Here is a 23900-nt window from a genome sequence, read left to right on the forward strand (position 1 = left end):
ATGAAAGTGTTGAAAAGGCAGTGAACCAAGGATTCTATATGAAGCAAATTCTCAAAAATTAAAGATATTAAGGTATTTCGTCTGGAGTGTGGCATTCTGAGAACTGAAGTAAGAATTTTGTAAAGATAGAGATGAATCTGTATCCTAAATCCTTTACTCCAATGAACCTCACTTAAAATGGATGTTTTCTGTTTTGGTGGATGACCCCTTCAAGGAGTTAGTTGCCTTGCAAAAAGCATACCATCTGTTTTATCCCTACAATCCCTCATCTTCAGATCCCAGCATGTTCTGGGGACAAGTACAAAGTGCCTCCTGAAACAATGTATTTTTTTTTTTGATCCTGTATTCTGATGATTTATGGAGAATACCTGTGGAAATAGATTCCGCGTATGTTAGATCTTGAAGTAAGAAACATAATCTTAAAATTGGGTCAAATTATCAGTATGGGTACACTTACACAAGAGAGTACATCAGCTTGAATAGCTGGGAGTGGTTCTGTTTACTTGGTTGAAATTTTGACTCAGCAGTGCTTCATCTAAATGGGCGATGAGGTGCCAAAAATTCCGATACATCATAGAGAAAGGAAATAAAGACTTAGAAGGGGAAATGTTGGAGAGGATTTATGTGATTGGAACGACTCTTTATCATCATTGAGAAATGCTCTGGTGAGAAGAGAAGTAGCACTCTGAAAAGCTATAATATAGTCTGACAGGACTTTTTGGCCTTGGCTAATTGATCATACGATCCAAAGGACCAAAGAGATCCCATTTGATTTATCTACCTGAAAACTGCAGGTCACTACAGCTACTATAGAAGTTAAGATCCCTTATCCATTTCCCAGGCCTGATTTAATTCACATTTCCAGAGCCTTTTGAGAAAGGACCCTGCTCTAAGTTTGTATTATGTATATTCTTAGCCTTCTCCAAAGTAACCTGTGGCCATTTACCAGAGCAGTTATTTTTACACCAAGGAAAGAACTCCCTAGACTTTTTGCAATTATTGAACACCTGATCTTAGTCTCATTTCTGCAAAATATTCTCCGGTGATTAACGAAGTTTTAACCAAAATTCACCACAGTGGCACCCAAACCCTTCAGGTTACTTCTCCCATTTCCTGAGTCTATGGTTAGAGTATTAGGATAAGCAACTAGCAGAGCCAACACACTGTAAGAACCAGTTTCTTGTGTTTACCAAATTTTAAAGGAGTGATACAGCTGCCTTTATGTTCCAAATTGTTATGCAAACAAGGTGCTAATGTAGAATTAGATGGAATTTAAAAGGATTTCCTCTTCAGGTTGATGTAGTTCCAAAGTACTTCCTACCAAGTAGTGAAGTTAATATAGAAAAATATGTATTTTAAATAAGTTATTTGCATATTTTATATCAAATTAAGCTCTCGTAAAATTCAACTTCATCAAAATGTTACGCTAAGCATTTAGCAAAATTTTAAACTGATATTCAACAACATACACTAAGTCAGATGGTCCAAGTACTGATTTGCCTTTGGATTTATAGTAATTTTTATTTTTAGTTTTTATTTTTATACAAACAAAGTAATACCATTTCTTTTTGTGCTCATTTGTGAGTTTAATTGTAATTGGCAAGAATTATAGTTTTATTATGGTCATAATAGAAACAAATGCACTTCACATATTCCTTTATTTTGCCAAAATGTCTGATTCCATTAATTGAAAGGGAAGAAATCCTCCAGGACTATGCTGTAATAACAAAGATTTTCCCTGGATTTTTGTGTATGTCACTGGAGTGCAGTGTATTAAAAACCTTCAGTTATTTCTCCTTCATCCCCCAAGCTTCATGCTTATAAAAAAGTTACTTCCTTTAACAAATACTTCAGGGTAAATATGGATTAGATCCTTGAGACAAAAATCCAAACTTTATACTAAATCCTTTCATCGAAATTCATTCAAATGAAGTAAGAACAGTATTTATTAATGGAAACAAGATTTTTGTTTCAACTAATTTTCATAATTATGTTAGCCTGGTCTACTTTATACAAAAAATGAGCATATACACACAAACCAAACAAACCAACCCCCCAGCCCCCGCCACAAATTCAAACAAAACAAAAAAATCCACCCCCAAAACAAAAAATCCTCACTTCGTAAGTGGGCAAGTTTTACATCTGAGGTAGCACAACCAAGCGAATGAATATTTATATGAATTAACTGAGGCACTTGAGATCACCCAATTTGTTTATAATAAAATCTCTCGAGAGTTTCAGTGCTTGTGAACAATTATAATTGGAACAGTCGTCTCGATTTACTTTGGCAAACTATTACTCTCAAGTGTAGTCATCTAGACCTGAAACTTAGAAAAAAATGGATTTCTATCTCAGGCAAGTATTTAATTTCTCAAAAGCTAAAAATTAAAAGATTAATATGGGAGAGGTGTGAATTCTTAAAATCAGGAATGTATTTTAACTTCGTAATTGTGAAATATATTAGTGACCTGAAAGGATACTGTTCTTCCTATTCTATTCAGCATCAATTTAAGCAGAGATGTGACTTACGTGACATACATAAAATTCCAAACACTTTGCATGTGAGAATTTTCTGAGTTATTAAATAGTAGGTGATCTCAGTCAATCTTGGCTTCATATGAATTGTTTTCCTAACAATTCTAAGTTTTCTTTAAGAAAAACTTGGAAAGCCTAACTCCCAAACCAGTTAAGTTAGAAACTGCTACTTTTAAAATGAAAACAGCACTTTTTTATTTTTACACCACTGAATTGAAAAAATAAAAAAAGAACTACAGTTGGTATAGAGAAGTATTAGGCAGATGATCTATAAAGATGTATGGGAATAAACACTTCTCTACTTTTACCATCTTCTGCAATTGCTTGCTTCTGCTTTGTCATTCACTGACATTTCAACCCTGTCAGCTACTGTATCTTCTGATGTAGATTGGACATGGCCCTCTGACTGTCCTCCAGTGTAGGTGGGGGTGCTGTACTTTAAAAGGATAGATTTAAACTGCATCAGAGGTGCATCTGTACGAACACCCATTGGGTCAAAATGAGTTCGGCTTACTCTAAAGCCTGCTTGAGAAAGATAGCACAGAAACTTTTTTAACCTGCAGCAAGAAAAGGGGAAAAAAATGAGGTTATAATTTTATTTAAACCATTGTGTCATTAAATTATAAAATATACACGTTGCCATTGACTGGCTATCTTACTTTGGCATATTCATCCCTTTAATGCTGTGTCTGTGGATGTTGTAATAAAAGGGAGGATGTTCGGTACTGGCATCAGCCTTTTGTTTCTTGGCTAAATTTGTGATTGTTTCAGTACATTTTCTTTTTCCTGAAACACACAAATACACACACACACAAAGTTAGCATTCTCTTAAAAATTACAAACCGAATACTTTTATAATTCTATGCTATCTCAAGTCTAAATCCTCTGACACATACCATTTCAACCTATCTCGTCTTAATTCTTAAGAGAACTCATTGCAAGAATAAAATATTTTCATTTCCACTATCCTTAACTGATTTAATTTTAGTATTTAACCATTTGCTGAGTCAGAACTTCCTTTCTACCTTCTTGAATGTCAAGCCTCAATTCTATTTTCATCTCCTGAAGAAAGCTATTTGAATTCTGGGCCAATCACCTCACAGACTTCATTACTATCAATACTACTCAGAGTTTGATTAAGTTCTATCTTCTTTGATTGTTTCATGTGTGTAGGTCTTTTCTGTGTGTAAATCTCCCCCCCCCCCCCGCCCCCCCAGATTATATTACATTATCCTGGGGATAATGCCCTTCCATTTTTACACTTGTACTCCCTACCAAATGCCAGTATTTGATAAATAGGTCTTCAATGAATAACCTGTCCAAGGTTATATAACAAACAACACAATGAAGCAGAATGATTCTCTTAAATCTAATGCTCATTACTGTATACCATACTGCCTTTTTCTTACCTCCGAACGAGAAATTAAGTGTGCTCACATCCCAAATTATAAGAAAGGCCATACAATACATTCCTATGGCTAGAGAATAGACCTGGGTAATCAATGGAATTGTTATGCATCATATGGTGATGAAAAAGTTTAAAAGAATAAGAAAAATAAAATTTAATCAATTCTATCAAACAGAATTTGATCTTATTTTGGTTCACATCGTTCTTTCAAGATATTACAGTTCTCTCAAAGGGATGCATTATATATTAGAACTATGAGTGCAGTACATGTTCATAGAAATTTTTAACTGTGTAAATGCCAGATAAACAAGTTTTACTAAATTAGGTTGTCAGTATAATAAAAAAAAAAATGCACTGTGAAATAGGCTACCAAAGAAATCTCTTCCTACTCTTTTGCTGTCTGATTTTTGCACTGATACATATACATACACATATATACATACATACCTTGTGCAATGTAATTATCTGTTGTGGTATCATCTGTAGTTTTAATAGATATACCACATTCTTCTAAAATAAAAACAAATGGGAATCAAAATATTTTACAGGAGGTTATCAAGTAACAATTCAAAGTTTAAATAAAAGCTTATTTCTAAATTATATCCACACTGCTTTTCTGAATATATAGATTCTATGGCAAAACAGGGCAAGAATTATATATTTAATCCTCTACTACAACTGCTGCTTCTAATGACTTATGAGAAATGCTAGGATGTCTAATAGGCCCACCCTCAGGTCAATGGCCAGATAAAAACGACAAAAGCCTATTAAAAAAACCGTAGTTTTAATGAGTGATAAGTGTATATCTTAGTTTCTGTGTCTCAATGGCTACACCTCTCAGAATTCCCTAGGGTTTCTCCTTTTAGAAAGCAGATAAGTATAATAAAATCACAATAGACAGTTAGTACTTTTAATGTACTAAAATTTTAAAAATACATACTTTTATCTTAATAAAATCACTATTCCAGGTTCTGAATATAAACCTGAAGAAAACTATGCAATTAAAAATAAAAATTAAGCAGGTTATGGTCAGACTCAGAGGGGATTTAAAAGCACACTACTTATACTGCTTTTGATTATAACATCAAATAAAGTTTAAAAAGATAGAGTATTTTGGTAATTTGTAAGCTAGTAAACTAGTGTTAAATTGGTTACCTTGCTTGGTGAGATTTGAAGGTGAATGAACTGAACACTGACTTTGAGGAGTACACTCTGACTCAAAGATTAATGTCTTTATTAGGGGCTGAATGTCATCTAAACCATGGTGAAGAGATTCAATTAGCATTCTTTTGAGAAATCCAGTATTGAAGAGGGAGCTTGACCTAAAAGAAACAAAAAATCCCAAGAAAATATAGAGAACTGGGTTTGAGAGAAATGTTTATTATCTTAAATAATAAGATATATAATTAATTATATGATTGATTAAATACTGAAATTAAAAAGAATTTATGATTTAACTTAAAATTGTTTATTTTCTATTTCTCCATTCCTTTTATCATGTTAGTTCTCCAAACTAGTGTTGTGTTAGTCAAGGAAATTTCATTCACAGTTAAATCAACTCTCATAATGTGTATAACCCTGTGTTACATATAGGTGTGGAATATACACCAAAGTATAAAATACAATGTTAAGCCTATAAATCTAGACAGGGATGTACTATAATGCAGAAGTTTTAATGCATATTCCTGTAACAGTAAATATTCCATGTGTTTATGGAATTAAATGAGATGGCATGCATAAAATCTCTAGAACAAAGTATATTCTTAATGAATGGTAGCTATTATTACCAGGGTTAGCGAATACATGTGGAAAGCTATATGGTTTTAAGTGTTAAATGAGCGATCAATGTCAGATTTACTAAAAAGGAATTTAGAAGTAATTTGGGTTGAAGCACTAAGGAGAGACTTCAAAGAAGTGGGGAAAGAGGAAGAGATTCTGGATGAGAGTAAAGATAGGACTATGGCTTTGAGTGAGGAAATCATAAGGCATGGGAACTCAATCCTGGGAGTGAGACAACCCAAGTTCTTGCCCTGCCTGAGCTGCGAAATTTTGGAGGTCAGTTTTAGCCAGCACTTAAAAGCACTTTGTTGTAATTTTCTCATCTATAAAATGAAGGACTTGGGCTAGATCTTCCTTCTGGATCCAGCAGCTGTTAATAATTCATTTCCCCAGTTCTGAGGTCAGTGAGTAGGATCAACATGTAGCAGATGACATAGGAAAGAGTACCAGAATGTAAGACTAGCTAGATCATTCTTAATCTAAGGGTATTAACATAGGATAAAGATGGGGTGGTGAACACACAATACAACATACAGATAATATAGAACTAGAGGCCCAGTGCATGAATTCGTGCACCAGTGGGGTCCCTAGACCTGGCTTGTGGGATTGGGCTGAAACCAGCTCTTCGACATCCCCCAAGGGGGACCAGATTGCGAGAGAATGCAGGCCAGGCCGAGGGACATGGGAGGTTGGCCAGCCAGGGAAGGACTGCGGGAGGGCTCCAGAGCGTGTCTGGCCCATCTCGCTCAGTCCCGATCAGACAGACCTCAGCAGCAAGCTAACCTCCCAGTCAGAGCGTCTGCCCCTGGTGGTCAGTGCACGTCATAGCAACTGGTCGACCGGTCAACTGTCTGCGCCCTGGTGGTCAACGCATGTCATAGCAAGCGGTTGAGTAGCCTTAGCTTATCATAAGCTTATTGCACCTTGGTTGGTTGAACGGCCTACTAACCGACAGGACACTTAGCATATTAGGCTTTTATTATGTAGGATTGTACACCTGAAACCTATATAATTTATTAACCAATGTCTCCCCAATAAATTAAATAAAAAAGTAAAAAATAACAAAAAAGTTAACTAGACATGAAAAAAGATTTAAAAATGGGCATCAGCACAAACATTTACCATTTGTGTTATTTTTAAGTTTAGTAGGTGGCTAAACCTTGACCTTGTAAATTAATGAGGTAGATATCTGCAATGATTCTTGTCACAATGTTGTTAGGAATTTCTGTGTACAATAGCATACATACATTAAAAATTTGCAATTGCGTCCCATCTAAACAACTTTACCCAAAAACAAAAGGCATTTACTTGCATTTGCCCTTCTTAAAATTAATTCCTCAAAGACTTTTTATATTAGTTGGCTCTTCTTTAAAAAGTTACTGTGATCACTTTTTAACCACACCCTAGAGTTCTATAATTAACAAATAAAAATAAAAAAGCCTAATTCTTACTATTCAGAAATGAATTATAGTTTGCAGAACAGCTAGGCTTCTCTTTAATCCCACTGCCTCTTAGCACTGTCACAAACTTGGGGGAATAATGTTATAGAAAAATTTGAAAACAGAAAACACCTCAGGTTCAGAGGGGGAGAAGTCATAATTATTTGCTTAGACTTTAAAAATTCAATCAAAATTTGCTTGTCTTTTACCTCACATCATCAAAAGTCAACAAACAAAATCAATATATAAATCAATTCTGAATATATTATCATGCTTGGGCACACATACCATAGAGGTCCAAGTTCTATTGCTGTCTTTCCAGGCATGCTTCCATGACAGTTACAGGGCAGCTGCCTATACGGGTTTTCTGTGAAAAGATTAAAAGAAATCAAAGCAGAAATGACAGATACATAGTAGTAATTGTTATACTCATAATAATTTGCAGCTACTATATACTGAGAATCTACTATGTGCCAGATATTGTGCTAAATATTTTTATAAAATCTCAATTATACAGATCAGAGGATTAAAGCTTAAAACAGATTATAGAAATCCATGTCAAACAGATTAGAGATCTTTTAGTTAGTACATGAAATAAATAGGAGAAGGTCTTATAAAGTCCACAAGATATCTGTATTTTAAAATCAGTGATTGGGGTAAAATTCACATGCAGTAAAATGTATACATTTTATGTGGAAAGATTAATGAACTTTGACAAATATATATATATCCATATAACTGCCATCCCATCAAAATAAAGACATTTCTCATATTAACTCTTCTGCAATTGGGAAGAAAATAATTACCCTCTTCCCTAGACCTGATTCATAATCAGCCCCAAAATGTAAGCAAGAAGAATCTAATTCAGTTTAAAGAGCAATAAGGCCCGATAGAATCACAAGGAAATTGGGGAGGTAGTTTCCAAGATGGGGGAATATTCTAGTATGAACTTTTCCAGTTCACTTAAGGTCCAGAATAGTCATTTTAAATCAGACTCTCTGGTACAAATTTCGCCCAGGCTGTTCCTAGGTGGATCATGCACTTGCTTGGAATGGCTGGATCTGATCAATCAGTCTTAGAGATATCCAAAACCCAAGGCTATGGTGGTAGGGATATTGGTCTTTAGCTTCTCGCTATCTGATATCAATGTTATTCAGTGCAATTAACACTACGGTGTCGGGTGAATTTCCCGCCAAAATATAAGATGGCGCGGGCAATTATTTAGGTTTCCCGCGCAAAATCAGGGATTTTTATGATACCTATTACCCCAATGGGTATGAAACGGTTCGCATACGCAGGTAGGTATCTTTGTGAACGGCAAACAAACAAATATTTGGTAATACGCAGTTACAATCGGCCCGAGTTTACACGTTTCCCGCACTCCACCGCAAATCTATATGAACCGAGTTAAATGGCATAATACACAGTGTGAGATCTTATTTTAGATTTACTTAAAGGCTCTGTCACTCTTTTTCCTAGGGCAACTGTTTCTATATCCTGGAAAAGCAAAAATAGAAACACCTTTATAAGGGCAAAAGTCAAATTATTTTCCTTGGTTCCCAGGCCTGGCATATAGTAGAGTCTCAGTAAATGTTTATTGAATGAATTTTGTAACTGATGGCTTTTATATTCAGCCAGAAACAGAGAGGTTATCCTAACTTATGTTCCTAAAATTAGTGACAGTGGAAACTAAGTTATTTCTAGATGTTTCAATAGAGGAGGGCAGAGCTGGAGAGCGTAACTTGTATAGCACCAGTGAATAAACTCACACAAATGCCTTTTCTGAAGTCCAGGATAGGAAATAAAGTTAGCGCTGTCATCTTTAAAACCAAAGGACAATATGTATAATTAGGGATGTGATAAAGGCTTATTTATTGGAGGCTTATACATAAATTAGACACAATTTATTGTGTCAATTAGGGGAAAATAGGTAATACTTTCAACAATAAAGATTTTTTAAAAAATAAATTAGACACAGTATACAGTCAAAAGAAACTTGAATTACCTTCTACCATATTACCATCCTTCTGAAAAATTCTCTCTTCACACCACTGACAATGTATCAGATACTGTATCTTCTTGGCTGTTTCATCTGCAGAAGTAGGCCCCCTCAAAACTCTCACAACGACCAAGACAAAATGTTCCAGAGCCACTGCAAATAGTACTTCTATGCCTTTGTTACATCGAGCTGCAGCTCTGGGAAAAACAAATTTAAGTTATTTTGGGTGCTTATCATTTTTCTTTGACATTATATTTACAATACTAACGTGGACAGTAAACTATGGGTAGGTGAAGGGAAAATACGAAAAATTCAATTCTTAGCAGCATACTTTTAAAAGATAATTGCTATAACTCTTATACAAAATGAAACACAGGAAATAAAGGATGCTTGCTGGAGTCTTCAGTAACTAGACATTTTCCTTTATGACAGCCTCTCAATAGGACTACAGGCTCTGGTTTTCAATGTCACTTTCTTTGTTGCCATCACCACCACCTTTCTGCCTTTTTACCTGTTTTTTCTATAAAAGCTTCTTCCAAACAATGTTTACTGAATACTAACTATATGCAGGGTAGTAAGCCAGCTGCTAAATATTCAGGGAAAAGTGAATAGGCAAAGTCCTTGCTACTATTAATTTTACACACTTCTGGATTAAATTCTACTTGATGCAGCATTTATGTACTTAGTTTTCTCTCTGCAGTTACACACTAAATTTGGTTCATATGTATTAATTTGAATTTGTTAGTGTAAACATTTTTAAGTAGGTCATGGGCATGTATAAACTGAACATCAGAGTTTTCAATTAGGAATAACACTTAACATCTATGAAGTCTAATCTATTTATGCTGAGGTAGGAATTTCAATCTAAATGCTGTGAAATTAGTTTTGAGGCCAGTAAGTGAGCTGGCTGATTATCCATTATATATACTTGCAATGTCCATTTATATAGCATAAGAGATTCTGAACAAGAGAGGTGCTCAAAAAAATATTCCTTCAAATGTTTAGAAATATAGATGAGAAAGAGAGCTTTTTTTGTAGGCAAGATCATTCTGCAGAATCAGGTTATAAGCCATCATTTTGCAAATTGTTTGTTTAAATAAAGATTAGATGAACATAAAACAATGACTGTTTCTCAATCTAAAAACAATCTTTGCCTTCCCTTTTCATTATGTTATCCTCTCACCTACCCTACATTGTTGAAATAACTGACTTAAAATTAACTTTCATTTTTATCTTTCTTACTACATTAATTGCTTTCATAATATTTTTAATTGGAGAGTAAACTCACTATTTTAAGCACAAGCTTTTAAATCAAATTTTAAAAGATACAACATAAGATCACAAAACAAAGGAAGATTATAGGAATGAAATACAGAATTTGCATTTTGTGCATATTTATAAAATGAGAGAAGCACTTCTTGAATCTGTTTTTAACATATGCCCAAACATTAGGTGTTACACTGTTGGCAATTCTGTACCTTGCCACTGCCGCTACAACAATTCTGGCTGCGAGTTCCTTGTAATATTCAGTTCGGACAATGTTACAGCCGTAGTGTCGCCGGGCAACATGTTGTGCCTTGGCATATAAAGAACTGATATCTGTAGAAGTCACTGATACTATGCCAAGGTTTCTTATATTTCTGAATGCAGAATCTAGATAGTTCACGGATGTTCCAAAAGGGTCTAGGTGTCTAAAATCAGAAAGAATACAGACATATTTAAAATCATATTGGTAACAAAAATTATATGATTGTCATTATTTCTAATAAAATTCCATGTGTTCATAAGTACTTTACAAATCTATTTTAAATACATAATTCTGTTTTAAAAGTAATAAAATTGACCATATGCTATGTTAGATTAATAAAAATAAGTCAGGATTAAAGGAAAATTGTCATGCCCAAGCATTTTATTTCAGGTGCTGGAAAATGTTCCTATTGCATTCCTTAGGCCAATGCTAAAAACAAAACTGTATTAACTGAAATAAATAAAAAGCAACAACAAACTGTCAATTTTTATATCCGCCCCCCCCAAAAAAAATTCCAGACCAGTTTAGAAAGTGACACAGCAAATTTTTTCACTTACATGAAATCAAAAGATCTCAAATGCATCAGTACATTGGCATCCATTTTGGTCACCTTAATATTACCAAGCTTTTCCTCTCCTTCTTCAAGAATGTCATCACCCTCTTCTTTTTCCTTACTGTCCACCACCACTTTCAATTTGTTTAAATGGCAGTTTTCCTGAATCAAGGTCACAGAGTTTTCATTCAAGTCATTAATGGTAACCTTGACTGCATTTCCAAGATGTTTTGCCCATTGTAATCCCATTATCCCTTAGGAGAAATGGGAAAGAAAATCTGTTTTTAAATTGTAACAATTAAAAAAAAAAGTTGTATAACAATAATATAGAATATAATTCTATAAATAAATTGTTTCAAAATCTTAGTATTTTCATAAGTAATTCTTTTTCTACTTTCTCACTACAAAGCCTCTGAAGAAAAGTTATCAAACAAAAAAAGTTTTACAGATTTTCATTAGTATTTCTTACAAAACTTTTCTATGATCCCAGTTCAAATAAAATATCTAATTAGGAACAAGAACACACATGAAAGATTAAATCTCACTGGAAAAGTAATTATATAATAAAGGAAACTAATTACTTATAAAGCTAGTATGAAGGTTAAAAGACAAAGGTAGTAAAAATAACTGATTATAATAATTAGTTAAGGGATATATATGATGAAAATGTAAAATGTGAGATCAAAACAAAAAGTGGGTTGGGGGACAGTAATAATGTTGCATTTTATAATGGGATCAAACTTAAGTTGCTATCAACTTAAAACAGGTTGTTACAGATAAAGCTTTATGGTAACCACAAAACAAAAACTTAGAGTAAATACATGAAAGATAAAGAAAAAGTAATATAAACATGCCACTAAGCAAAGTCATCAAACCACAAAGGAAGAGAACAAGAGATGATGAAAGGAACCAAGAGGAACTACAAAAACAACTGGAAAACAACAAAATGGCAATAAGCAATGCCTATCAATAATTATTTTATGAGGCCAGCAATACCCCCATACCAAAATCAGGTACAGTATGCCACAAGAAAAGAAAATTACAGGCCAATATTCCTGATGAACATATTGCAAAAATTCTCAACAAAATATTAGCCAACTAAATTCAACAATACATTAAAAGGATCAAACACCATGATCAAGTGGGATTTATTCCAGTGATACAAGGCTGGTTCAACATCCAAAAATCAGGCAATATGATACACATTAACAGATGAAGGATAAAAATCATATGAGTATCTTAATAGATGCAGAAAAGGCATCTATTCAACATTGATTTATGATAAAATTCTCAAAAAAGCAAGGATAAAAGGAATGTACCTCAAAGGCCATATATGATAAGCCCACAGTTAACATCATACTTATGGTGAAAAGTTGAAAGTTTTTTCCCCAAGATCAGGAACAAGACAAGGATTGCCACTCAAGTAATTATCTCAAACACATACACAATAGGTATATAGATTGATGATTAGGAGACATATTAACTGAAATAAAGTCTTTGTCTGGATTCTGATTTGATAAAAAAAATGAGATCGTTGGGCATATCTAAACATTTAATTAAAGAATTATTCTTAATTTTTTAAGGTGTGATAATGGTATGGCTGTATTTTTTTAAAGTCCTTATCTTTTACAGATCTAACAAATGTTTACAGATGAAATGAGATATTTATGATTTGTTTCAAAATGGGATGGAGGATGGGGACACGAGGTCTGAGATAAGTGCATGGGATAGTTACAAGACTGAGCGTGAGTTGATAATTTGTGAAGTAAGTGATGGATACAAAGGAATTCATTTATTATATCCTCCACTTTTTTATATATTAGAAATTTTTCCACAACAAAGAAATTTTACCTTGGATCTTCAATTTTTTATTATTTTATTATCATTTTTTAATCTTTACCTGAGGATATTTTTCCATTGCTTTTTAAAGAGAGTGGAAGAGAGAGGGAAAGACAGAAATATCGATGTGACAGAGACCAGGGCTCAGGCCGAGGTGGAGCCTGTAATCAAACCGAGATACGTGCCATCGCCTGGAATCAAACCTGGGACCCTTTGGTCCACACGCTGACACTCTATCCACTGCTAGGGCAATCTTCAATTTTTTATATCAAAATATTCTATGATAATCACATACATTTTCTAAGAAAAGATAGTGTACAAATCTAATTAAGCTGGATTCCAGAACAGCTTCATTACTGACCAGTGGCTCCAAAGGCATCCAGACATTCCAAAGGTTTTCGCTCCTCAGCCAGAGCAGCCAAAGTACAGAATATTAGCTGCCTAAAAGAAAGTATAATAATCTGAAATGACTTTACTCTACCATGGCTTCACCATTATAGCTTTTATTTTATTTAATAATAGTGGTAGCATTCCTATTTGGAAAAAAAAAAAAGGCCTAATAACATATTCCCTACTTAATAGTATGAGAACTAGAAGTTTGTGAAATTAAACTATGAATCAATTGGGTTCTATTAGCAAACATTCACTATGAAAAAATGATTTTATAAGCAAATTTTATAAATAAAAGTTTTATAAACAAAATTTTTCCACAAAAGCATTGTTCATTAATTCTATAAAGTTAGGTCTACTTTACTCTCTGAGAAAGAAATTGGTCTGGCAAAAAAAAAAAAAAAAAAAGAGAGAGAAAATAATCATTCTGAGAAATGCTAAGATGGATGATTTTCATTCTGTACCTAGTTTTAAATTTCAACACATTAGACCAGCGATTTTCAACTGTTTTCATTTCATGGCACACATATATTATTTATTAAAATTCTGTAGGCAACCAAAAAGTATCTTTTGCTGATCGGACAAAAATAAAAGTGTCATTTTGATTCAGTCACACTGGATGGCCATTATTGTGAATGCATGTTTTTAAAATTCTTGTGGCACATCTGTGCTTCTTGCGGCATACTAGATGAAAATCACTGCATTGGAACATAAAGATTAAGAGAGGGTATATTTGTAATGATTTGAAACATCCCATAACCCTTTTCTCAATTTAGCTTACCGATTTAGTTTCATTTTGGGATTAAAATAGGAATCTGTTTTCTGAGGTACAGAATAATTAGGACAAACTTGTACATCTGTGTCTACCTCTTTCAAAATTTCAGTAGGTGGTTTAGCAGCAGAAGCTAAGATAAAAAAAAGATTTCTAGTTAAATACAAAGTATTATTAAATATCTAAAACAATATACACTTAAAAAATAACTTTCCTTTATAATAATGTGATAATGTAATTGTGTTAAAAACTGATCTACTCAGCACTGTCTCTGGAAAAAAGTAGTATTTACTGAATTAAAATTTATCAACTCAAAATCATAACTGCCTACTCCATCAATAATGATACCTAGTTAAGAGCAATCAACCTAAAAACAAACAAAAAAAAGCAAAAGAAAGAACAATCAACCTAAGATAGCAATGAATCCTAAAATACCTTTATTCCTCATCAAATACTATATTACATTTACATGGGTTGGCTGCTAAAGATGTTATTGTGGGATAATTGTTAGAAAAGTGGTATCTTTGTATGATTACATTCATTAGCCAGCATGAGAAAGAATCATTATATTTCCTGAACATGCTAGATTTTAGAACACTTTCTCATAATTATGATTTAAATCACAAATTACATTAAAACAGATGTAAAGGAAAAAAATTCTACATTTGCTATACATTTGAATAATTTAGCTATAAACCCAAATGAAAAGCTGATGTATTTAAGTATATGATTTGCATATTTAAGAAATGAGACACATATAATATGTGTGGGGAAAAATAACAGACTGTATTTGGATTTCTTGATTATATTACAATCAGAATGTTAACTAAATAGCAACCATACTTCCCTTTTTACAATGCCAAATAACAGCACCTCTCCCAGTGTTATTATACATCTTCTCTACCCACCAAAGTGGCATCATGTACCTCACAAGGTCAGCCTTTCTCAAACCAGAGTCTGTGAGAAAATTAAGCGCTATGGAAAATTATTTTAGTGACTTTTTTCAATTCTCAAAAGAAAGGTACATAATACCATTCAGGTATGTATAGACATTACTTCTTTATATACAGTGGATGCCTTAGGACAGTGGTCGGCAAACTCATTAGTCAACAGAGCCAGATATCAACAGTCCAACGATTGAAATTTCTTTTGAGAGCCAAATTTTTTAAACTTAAACTATATAGGTAGGTACACTGTTATTAACTTAATTAGAGTACTCCTAAGGCTTAGGAAGAGCCACACTCAAGGGGCCAAAGAGCTGCATGTGGCTCACGAACCGCAGTTTGCCGACCACGGCCTTAGGACAATGAGGGCTTAATTCTTGAGAAGGGCTGCCTCAGTAATAACTACTAATAACTTGATACCACTCAGGGTAATAAGCGGTCGTTATGTCATTTTACATACTTTTTCTAGTGTGTTTTAATAAGTATAACACAATTACTGGTGCAGGAGCCATCATTAGTATTACAGTCCTATAATCGTTCACTAAGATACCTGTATTTACTTGAGCATCGGTTGCTTTTTCTACCCACTTGTGAAATATATGTTAACTGAGGACAGAAAAACATTGTTGGGAGGCTCACAGAAAAAGGAAATCTGAAGTAAGGGTGTAGGAGTTAGCTCAGTGATTTAGTTAAGTCACTATCATTATCTCATCGATGTCTAAAAAGAATAATTGGACCATTGTTTAACGATTTACTTACTAACATGTTAATAAGATTGCTCAACTTACCAGCAATATACCTGGATTTAGTCTCTCCTTTATTCACATGGCGCCTAACATGTCCTAGCATATCAGTCCTTCTGGTGATTGTTGCTGAACAAATGATACAATGATAATGGGCGCCCATTTTACTGGATATCTAGCAAACAGAGTATTTAATTTAATACATAAATAAGTTACTAAGACAATGAAATAGAACTTTATTCAAGGTTGTAAATTTACGTATGTGTCTTGGGTTTATTGGTATAGAAGACAGTATTAATTTTGCCATGTGACATATACTTTTTAATTTAATTTTACAATAGGCTACAACTTTAATTTCTAAGATTTTCCCATTCATTCTAATCAACAAATAACTGTATCCTCTTTTCTATAAGCAGCACTTACAGATGGTATAACATAAGTAGCAGTGTGCTGGTAGATGTTTAACTGTCTCACCAGGAAAATAAAGTTCTGATTCGTAGAGTTTTCAGCTTTCTGTAGTATAAATACTCTACAATATCAAGAAAATATACTCTTTAATTTTAAGCTACAATTGTGACAAATTTCAAGTTACCAATGTGACATCAATGAACATGTATTTGGGAAAAGACAGCATTGCCACCATGCAGATATTATATAAATAACTGTAAGAGCATAGATAATAGAAACATGCAGTAAAATAATTAGGAAGTAGTGAGCTTTGAGTATTCATTACCTTTGTTTTTAATATAACTTATTCACTTTTAAGTTCATATAATTTAATTTTTTTACATATGTTTTTATTGACTTCAGAGAGGAAGGGAGAGGGAGAGGGAGAGATAGAAACATCAATGATGAGAGAGAATCATTAATCAGCTGCCTCCTGCACGTCCTCTACTGGGGATCGTGCCCTTAACTGGAATCGAACCCTAGACCCTTCAGCCCACAGGCTGACGCTCTATCCACTGAGCCAAACCGCCTAGGGCTAATTTAATTTTTAATGATGACCACATTTAGTAACCAGCTTTTAAGATTTCCAAGTAAAAAATTCTCACTTTATGATTTCTCACATAGCTGAGGACCAAAAGACTACTCCAATGGCACTCCTACTTTTGCTGTGTCTACCTCCTATTTACTTGGAATCATATAGCAAGTCAAGAATATTCAAGAACATTGCAAAAGATTCCTATGGTACTGTGGTTATCATATTCAAAATATCTTGGATAAGGTTCATGGACAAGCATTGTCCTGACTACTGCTTAAGAAATGATTTTTTGTAATACTTTCAACAATAAGAATTAAAAAAAAAAACAACAAAAAGAAATGTTATTTTTTCTCCAGCACTACTCTTTTTAGTGATCCAAAAGAAAAATTAATAATAAGCTAATATGTATTCAGGATAGAATCACCAAAAATACTTTATAATTTTTATTCCCCAAAGGTCAAATCTATTCTAAAAATGAACATATGTACTTTTAAAAAAAGTTATCAAAAATTTCAGGAAGTCTCTTATTCTGTCCTTTGGCAGATTAATGGAAGCGCACAGGAAGAATGGTGAGAATGAATCAACGCATTTATTAAATCACAGAAATTGAAGGCTCTTATTCTATAATCAAGATTTATTTTAAAAGAAAAAAATTACTTTCTATTTAATTCTCCGTTCTAAAATTAGTAAATAATTTTCCTTTTGAACACAAGACAGCAATATATCTGACTGAAATTAAAACTATAAAAATTTCAATACAGCAACCCTTTTTTTCATGCATTTTATATTTTTCCCAATATGATGATCTGAAAACATTCAGATACAAAATCTTAAAGTTAACCTCATTGCTGAACATAAACATTTTAGTGTTAAAGCAAGTAAAAATTGCACATTCTTTAAAGAGGGCTAAATTTCAAAATAAATCTAACATCTGATTACCTGTTCTCCAATAATATTTGGTTTCACTGGTCGACAAGGTAAATGGCAGATGCACATTCTGTAACCTAGAATGAAGGATGGATGGTTGTCATATCACTGTTCGTTAAATATTCAATTTTCACAAAATTATTGGCAAATTTTATAAGAATAACAGATTATTTTTGTATTTGTAATATCATTAATTAATTTACTTAATAAGATAGCCTTAGTTTACTTGTTATATATAGTACAGTATAAAAACAAATATGGGTGATCCAAGTGTGAATTCTGGTTCTGCCAAGACTATCTGTGTTATCTTGGATTAGCCACTTAGCTTCCTTAGAACTCAATTTTGTCATCTATTCTCTGCCACTTGACTCTTTCTTAGGCTTCATCTTCTCTGCCTTATGCTAATTTGCACTACACAGACTCTTCATTTATGACACTGTCCAAAATGTGGTCCCCCCAGGGCCACGCAGAGTACATACTACAGAACAGATGCTTAATAAATGTTTGCCAAACAAAACTACTTGTGTTATATATTGCTATTGCCTAGAGAGCAACATGAGCTTTTATTAATAAACACATTAAAAGAAGGGTTTGAATCCCTCAAATTTTTAAACTTAAAACACTTGATTAAGTTCACTATAAAATTCCCAAACTGGTATCAAATCTTGAATTTCATTTACATCACTTTTTAGTAAGCACAAAAATACTAACCTTCAAATTCAACTGACACTTTCCAATGTAAATTTTGAAGGTGCCGACGAAGCTTATGGCTATTACAAGCTCTAAATTTTTCCTTAGGACATAATGGACAAGCCTGTTTATTTCCTGATAAAGAAAAAAGAACTGATAAGGCACAGAATATACTACCAATTAATGCTTCAATTCAGTTACAAAAAAAGTAACCGAGGACCCCAGCCCCACCCCACTTCTTATATAATGTCTTTCTTAACTTCAGTAAGACATCACCCCCGTCTCAGCGGGTAGTTAACAAAAATTGTTTTAGCACAGGGTCAGTGATTTTTACCCTAAAAATCCCCTCTCTGTGACTAGCTGCTATCCTTACTGCCACTGAGAACAAAACGGATGAAGAATGATAATCTATATATCCTTCCAGCCAAAGTGCCTGGCAGAGTCACTCTGTACTTTGGACAGGGGAAAAGGCAGAGGTTGTCACCCTCCCAGAGGGCCAGGAGCTGGGTGGAGAGAGTAAGTAGCTGCTGTGGCATTCTTCTACTCTGGCAGCAACAAAAACAGTTAACATGTCGAGTTAGAAAAATGGAAGAAGAAACCCAAAGCAGTAGGAGGAATTTAATATGATTGGTATTCTGAGACTGGAGGCCATGATTAGAAACACTGTATCCTACTATTGAATTTGTGAGGTCTTCCTTCTTTGTTAGTATGTCCTTGAAAAGATTTTGGATCATCAAAATAAAAGTCTTATTTAATTAGAAATGTATCTCAAATAAAAACAGTGTACCAAAGAATTAAAACCTGAATTAAAGTTCAGACTTAAAGCAATAAAAACATACAGAAACAATCAATAACCCACTTAATAAATTTTAATCCAACAAATACCTTTCACATATAGCACACTGCAAGTATAGACACTATTTTTTTTAATACTGGGCCTACTTCAAAAAACCATGAGGTGATCTTAAGGATGGAATCCAAGCACTAAGGATGGCAAATCAGAAAGAGAGGAGCTTAGGGCATTGACAGTCCCGTGGAACTCTTGTACCAGCCCTAGATTGCTTATCTTGGTACTTATTTTACAGGAGAGAATATAAGCCTCCATATTTTTCAAGGCAATGTTTTTTTTAAGGCAATGTGTTTTTTTGTTACTCCTAGCCAAATGCAATAGATATACACAGAGAATACACACACCCTTCATGCACTGGTAGGATCCCTAGCAGCTGCTGGCTGCCAGCTGCTGGCCGGGTACCCCCTCCCTTTCCCTGGCTGGCCCTGCCCCCTGGCAGAACTCCCAGAGGAACTCCTGGTCCAGGGGATAATTTGCATACTATGCTTTTATTATATAGGATTACATAGGATGAGACTGTAATTTCCCTGAGTTGTGAAGTAACTGATTCCACCGAACCTTTGCATAGAGATGACTATCACTTTCCTGCATAAAAATATTTACTACTCCTCTAGTTCAACAGAATATACAAGTCTATTTCTAGCAAATTTTTCATGCTAGATAACAAACCATTAGAAATTAAGAAAACACACACACACAAACAAACATGGAAATACCTGCATCAAGATGATCTGAGTTCAATGAACTAGCAGAGTCAAAATCACCTTCAGTTACAAAAGCTAACTTCTCTAGATCAGCAAGCTGCCTCTGAATTGAGATGTGTCTCTCTGAAAGAAAATTTAAAAATTAGAAAATTACGCTTTAACAATCTATATTCCAGTTCCATTATTAATTAATTACTTCACCTAGAGTTTGACAGTTTTATTTCCTATAGCATAATTCCCTAATACTTAAATGGAGAATACTGCTGGGACTCAGTTTATAAATGACAAGTGTGCCTCAGAATGCAACCTGACAGCTTTAAAATTTACTTAATTATTCAATATAATTCTTAAAAAAATGTTTCTATTCTGTAAAAAACACTGAAGAAACTTAAGCCATGTTTCCTATCTTCAAAGAACTTTCAATCAGGTAGGAGAGATTAACTACTAACTATAACACAAGGCAGAATGAAAGGATACTTGGGGTGAATATAATGTGGACACACTGAGTAAGGGGCAATTAATTCCAAGAGCCTCTGAGAAGGTCTTTACTGAAGAAGCGCATTAAGGTATGAACAGAATTCAGTAAGATTTGGTGGCTGGCCTTATAAACTTAAGTAATCTCATGAACAAAGGAATGTGGTATAAAAAATACAGCCACTTCTATCCCACACCTGGCTAGATGGAGTTGGCAGAAAAATATGCAGCCCCAATGTAGTACAGATAATAAAAGGCATAAATTCTATGCAAGTTGGTTTGACCTTTTTTCTTTAGGCAATGCTAAGTCTTTGCAGGTTTTTGAGAAAGTGAATATGATTTGACTGTGTTTCAGGAGGGTATCTCTGGCTATAGTACCACGGATCAATAATTGAGGTGAGAAATAGATAGGTACAGGAGACTAGAAGGTAAAACCAAAGAAAAAAAAGAAGCAAAGAACTTGGGGTGTGGGTGTAAAGTAAGACTGAAGAGTAAATTCAAGAATGAATCTAAGATTTCAAGTTTACATGGTTGAGAATAATGGTACCATGAACCAATAAAGGAAGAAGAAAATACTTTTGGCAGAAAGGAAGAGGAAAGGAAAAGAGGGAATTTAGTTCTTGACATAGTGTGCTTGATATACTACTGGTATTCATGTAGTAAAGTCCAGTAGGCAGTTTTGTTTTTGGAGTTCAGGAGGGATTCTGAAGGGATATAAATAATAAATTCATATGTTAGGCGAAACTATGAACATGAGGAAGAAAGCCTAAGTAGAAAAAAAATGTGAAAAAGAGAAGAAAAAATTCAAAACCCAGTCCCAGAAACACACTTTCAGGTTTCTCAAATATTACACATCCTTCAAATTACATACTTCTAAATTTTGGAAGAGAACGTTTACAAAGTGGGGGCCTGAATATACAAGACTAGGAGGTGATAACTTTTAAGGACAGATCTCCAATGGGATAGGAGATGATGGGATAAGCCATAGGCTCTCTAATAGTCATTATATAATTAGGTTATACAATTTAGAACCATCAGCCTTTTAAATTTTATTCTTGACACTGCTACTGTCCTGCCTACTTCCTCTCTGAGCTTCACTCCCAGCTCCTTTGTCTAATTCGTGGCCTTGTCTGTCTTCCCCCATCAATAAGCAGTAAGAAGGCAGGGGCGAGGTCTTCTTCATCTTTGTAATGGCTAAGTGCCTTTACACACAGCAGGCACTGACGTTTGTTAAATAACGTTTAAACATCACTAGTCTTTTTGGATGCAGCAGGACATTCTACAATTTTGGAATTTAATACAGTACTATCAGCCATTCTTTCTCAAATTTATTAAAATTACAAATTTTTTACCTTACTTTTAAATGAGAAAAATTTGTTATCATAAAGGCTTTTGGCTTCCATGTTTCAAAGGTCTGTATATATGCAACAAGATATAGATATAGATATCTATGTAAAGATGTGCTTTTTGAAATCATCCTAACTACTAAATAGTACAAAATAAAAGGAAGGGGCCCGGTAAGTTAGAAGAGAAAATGGAAAATCCTGTGGCCCACTACTGAAGAAAACTCCCAGAGACCTGTCTAAATAAAGATTCATGATATGCCTATGTACGCCTCTGAAATCACTTTGTGGTTCAAGACAGTAGATATCAGGCAATCTGCACTTTAAGCTACTCAACCTTTCTGGAACACACTAATAATCCAGAAGTCAAGAGAAAAACCCCTTATTAAATCAGATGCTAGGAGATTTTGTTTACAACTTCTGTTACTTCTTCCTCAATTTTCAGTTCTATTTCAGAGGTGCCACCTTCATCTTGTCTACGTAAGACGGAAGTTTAAGGACTAACTAGACCATCAAGAGATAATTTTTAAAATGCGATTAATATATATTTCTAATGCATTTCCAATTTCTCAGTTGTTACCTATGTGTCCCAGGTTTCTCAAAGGTTGCATTCTTTGCATTACATACTTGTAAACTTTCAAACACATGAATAAATCTTCCCAAAGCGCTTAACATATTCTTGATGAGTTAGAGACAGCATGCATTCCTAAAGCTGCTACACCACACCCGATGAGCGAGACTACTCAGTGAACCCCCTCTACCCTCTACCCTCTACCACTGTACAACTGGCCTTATTTTGCATCTACCTAGCTCTGACCTTAAGATGAGGAGGGCCTACCTTTGTCCTCTATGGCCCAACAAATCACTTAGAAGACATGCAAGCACATTCAGAAGCGCAAACAATAATATGGGCTATCCTTTTCAACAGCTGACTTCTGACCTAATGAAATACAAAACTCCATTGGTATTTATGTCCGAGGGAAGACATAAATCCATAATTTAGTAGACTACTCAACCACTCATCACCCTCAAATTCTTTTTGGAAGCAAACTGCTGTAGAAAATGAAATGAGAAAAACTCATCTTTTTTGTGTATGTCCGGACATAAAACCTAGTTGAGAGCAATGGTTTCTAAATCTTGACAGCTAGGATCTGCTACAGTAAACATGGGTCGCCTCGGTTACTACGTTACACTTTCAAAGGACCCCGTGACGGAAGCTCAGAGAATCTACCAGATCAGGTGTAACTTCCTATTTTTGCACCAGAAAAAGACCCCCTTTAACGAAGAAGCCCTCAAGCTCATTTTGCAGCACCCCTGGCCCCCACATAACCTTCATCGCAATGTCCTCGAGGCTGGTGGACATGCCTTCTCCATTCGGTGCCCGTTTGCCGCGCAGCGCGGGTCCCTCGTCCTCCCCCATCGCCCTACCCCTTCCTTTCCCATGAAAGCCACCCCAGTGAAGAAGGGCCTCCCCCGCAAGACGCACTTTCTCGCTTCTCCTGCAGCAGAAAGACCTGGGCCTCCTGCACTTACTGCTTTCAGCCTCGTCAGGGGCAGAGGCTGGGGCCGGGGACAGGGCAGGGGCTGGGGCTGGAGTCGGAGCCGAGTCCGGGGCCGGAGCTGGGACCCGAGCCGAGTCCGGGGCCGAGGTCGGGACCTGGGCAGGAGCCACCTCCGCCTCCTCCTCCGCCATATTCTCCATAGTTACCGCCTCCGTGCCAGACCCGCGCGGGGAGCAGGAGTGAGCTCACGGCGGGGTCAGAAAACCGGCGTGAATGCCCAGAGGGCTGAATCCGAGGAGTGGGAAAGCTAGTGGGGAGGGCGGGATGCGTGCAATAAACAAAAGAGGAAGAACCAGTGACCAGCGCCTGTCAGCAGGAGAATTAAAAGCCAGAGGCAGCGATTCACGGTTCTATCCGCTTCCCTTTCCCCGAGGCGTTACGACGCCACCACGCACTGCGCAGAAGCGACCTGGGGACGGCGACCAATGAGGTCAGAGAG

At 35.1% G+C, this 23900-nt stretch overlaps 1 protein-coding gene across 1 annotated transcript; it reads right to left on the reverse strand.

Annotated features, from left to right (window-relative positions):
• Nucleotides 1-1524: 1524 nt before the first annotated feature.
• On the reverse strand, nucleotides 1525-23824 carry TRMT1L (tRNA methyltransferase 1 like). Its single transcript, XM_070396842.1, has 15 exons — nucleotides 23433-23824; nucleotides 20095-20205; nucleotides 18550-18663; nucleotides 17851-17915; nucleotides 15975-16104; nucleotides 14252-14375; nucleotides 13442-13521; nucleotides 11246-11495; nucleotides 10639-10851; nucleotides 9167-9357; nucleotides 7450-7528; nucleotides 5099-5265; nucleotides 4391-4453; nucleotides 3195-3321; nucleotides 1525-3092 (listed from the first exon to the last, which is right to left on the reverse strand). The coding sequence occupies exons 1-15, from the start codon at nucleotides 23599-23601 to the stop codon at nucleotides 2840-2842; spliced, it is 2136 nt and encodes a 711-aa protein (XP_070252943.1). The 5' UTR covers nucleotides 23602-23824; the 3' UTR covers nucleotides 1525-2839.
• Nucleotides 23825-23900: the final 76 nt, after the last annotated feature.

Source organism: Myotis yumanensis, unplaced genomic scaffold (genome assembly GCF_028538775.1).
Source record: "Myotis yumanensis isolate MYYU_CA2020_CCGP unplaced genomic scaffold, mMyoYum1.0.hap1 SCAF_17, whole genome shotgun sequence".
Lineage (NCBI taxonomy): Eukaryota > Metazoa > Chordata > Mammalia > Chiroptera > Vespertilionidae > Myotis > Myotis yumanensis.

What these genes read in the sequence shown, in the direction of transcription:
- TRMT1L (XM_070396842.1), bottom strand. Translation starts at nt 23,601, where the DNA reads ATGGAGAATATGGCGGAGGAGGAGGCGGAGGTGGCTCCTGCCCAGGTC. An exon ending in TTGAGATCTTTTGATTTCAT is followed by an intron (nt 10,852 to 11,245) that starts GTAAGTGAAAAA and finishes TTCTGATTTTAG; the next exon opens with ACACCTAGACCCTTTTGGAA. An exon ending in GTTGTAGCGGCAGTGGCAAG is followed by an intron (nt 9,358 to 10,638) that starts GTACAGAATTGC and finishes TGTTTTTCCCAG; the next exon opens with AGCTGCAGCTCGATGTAACA.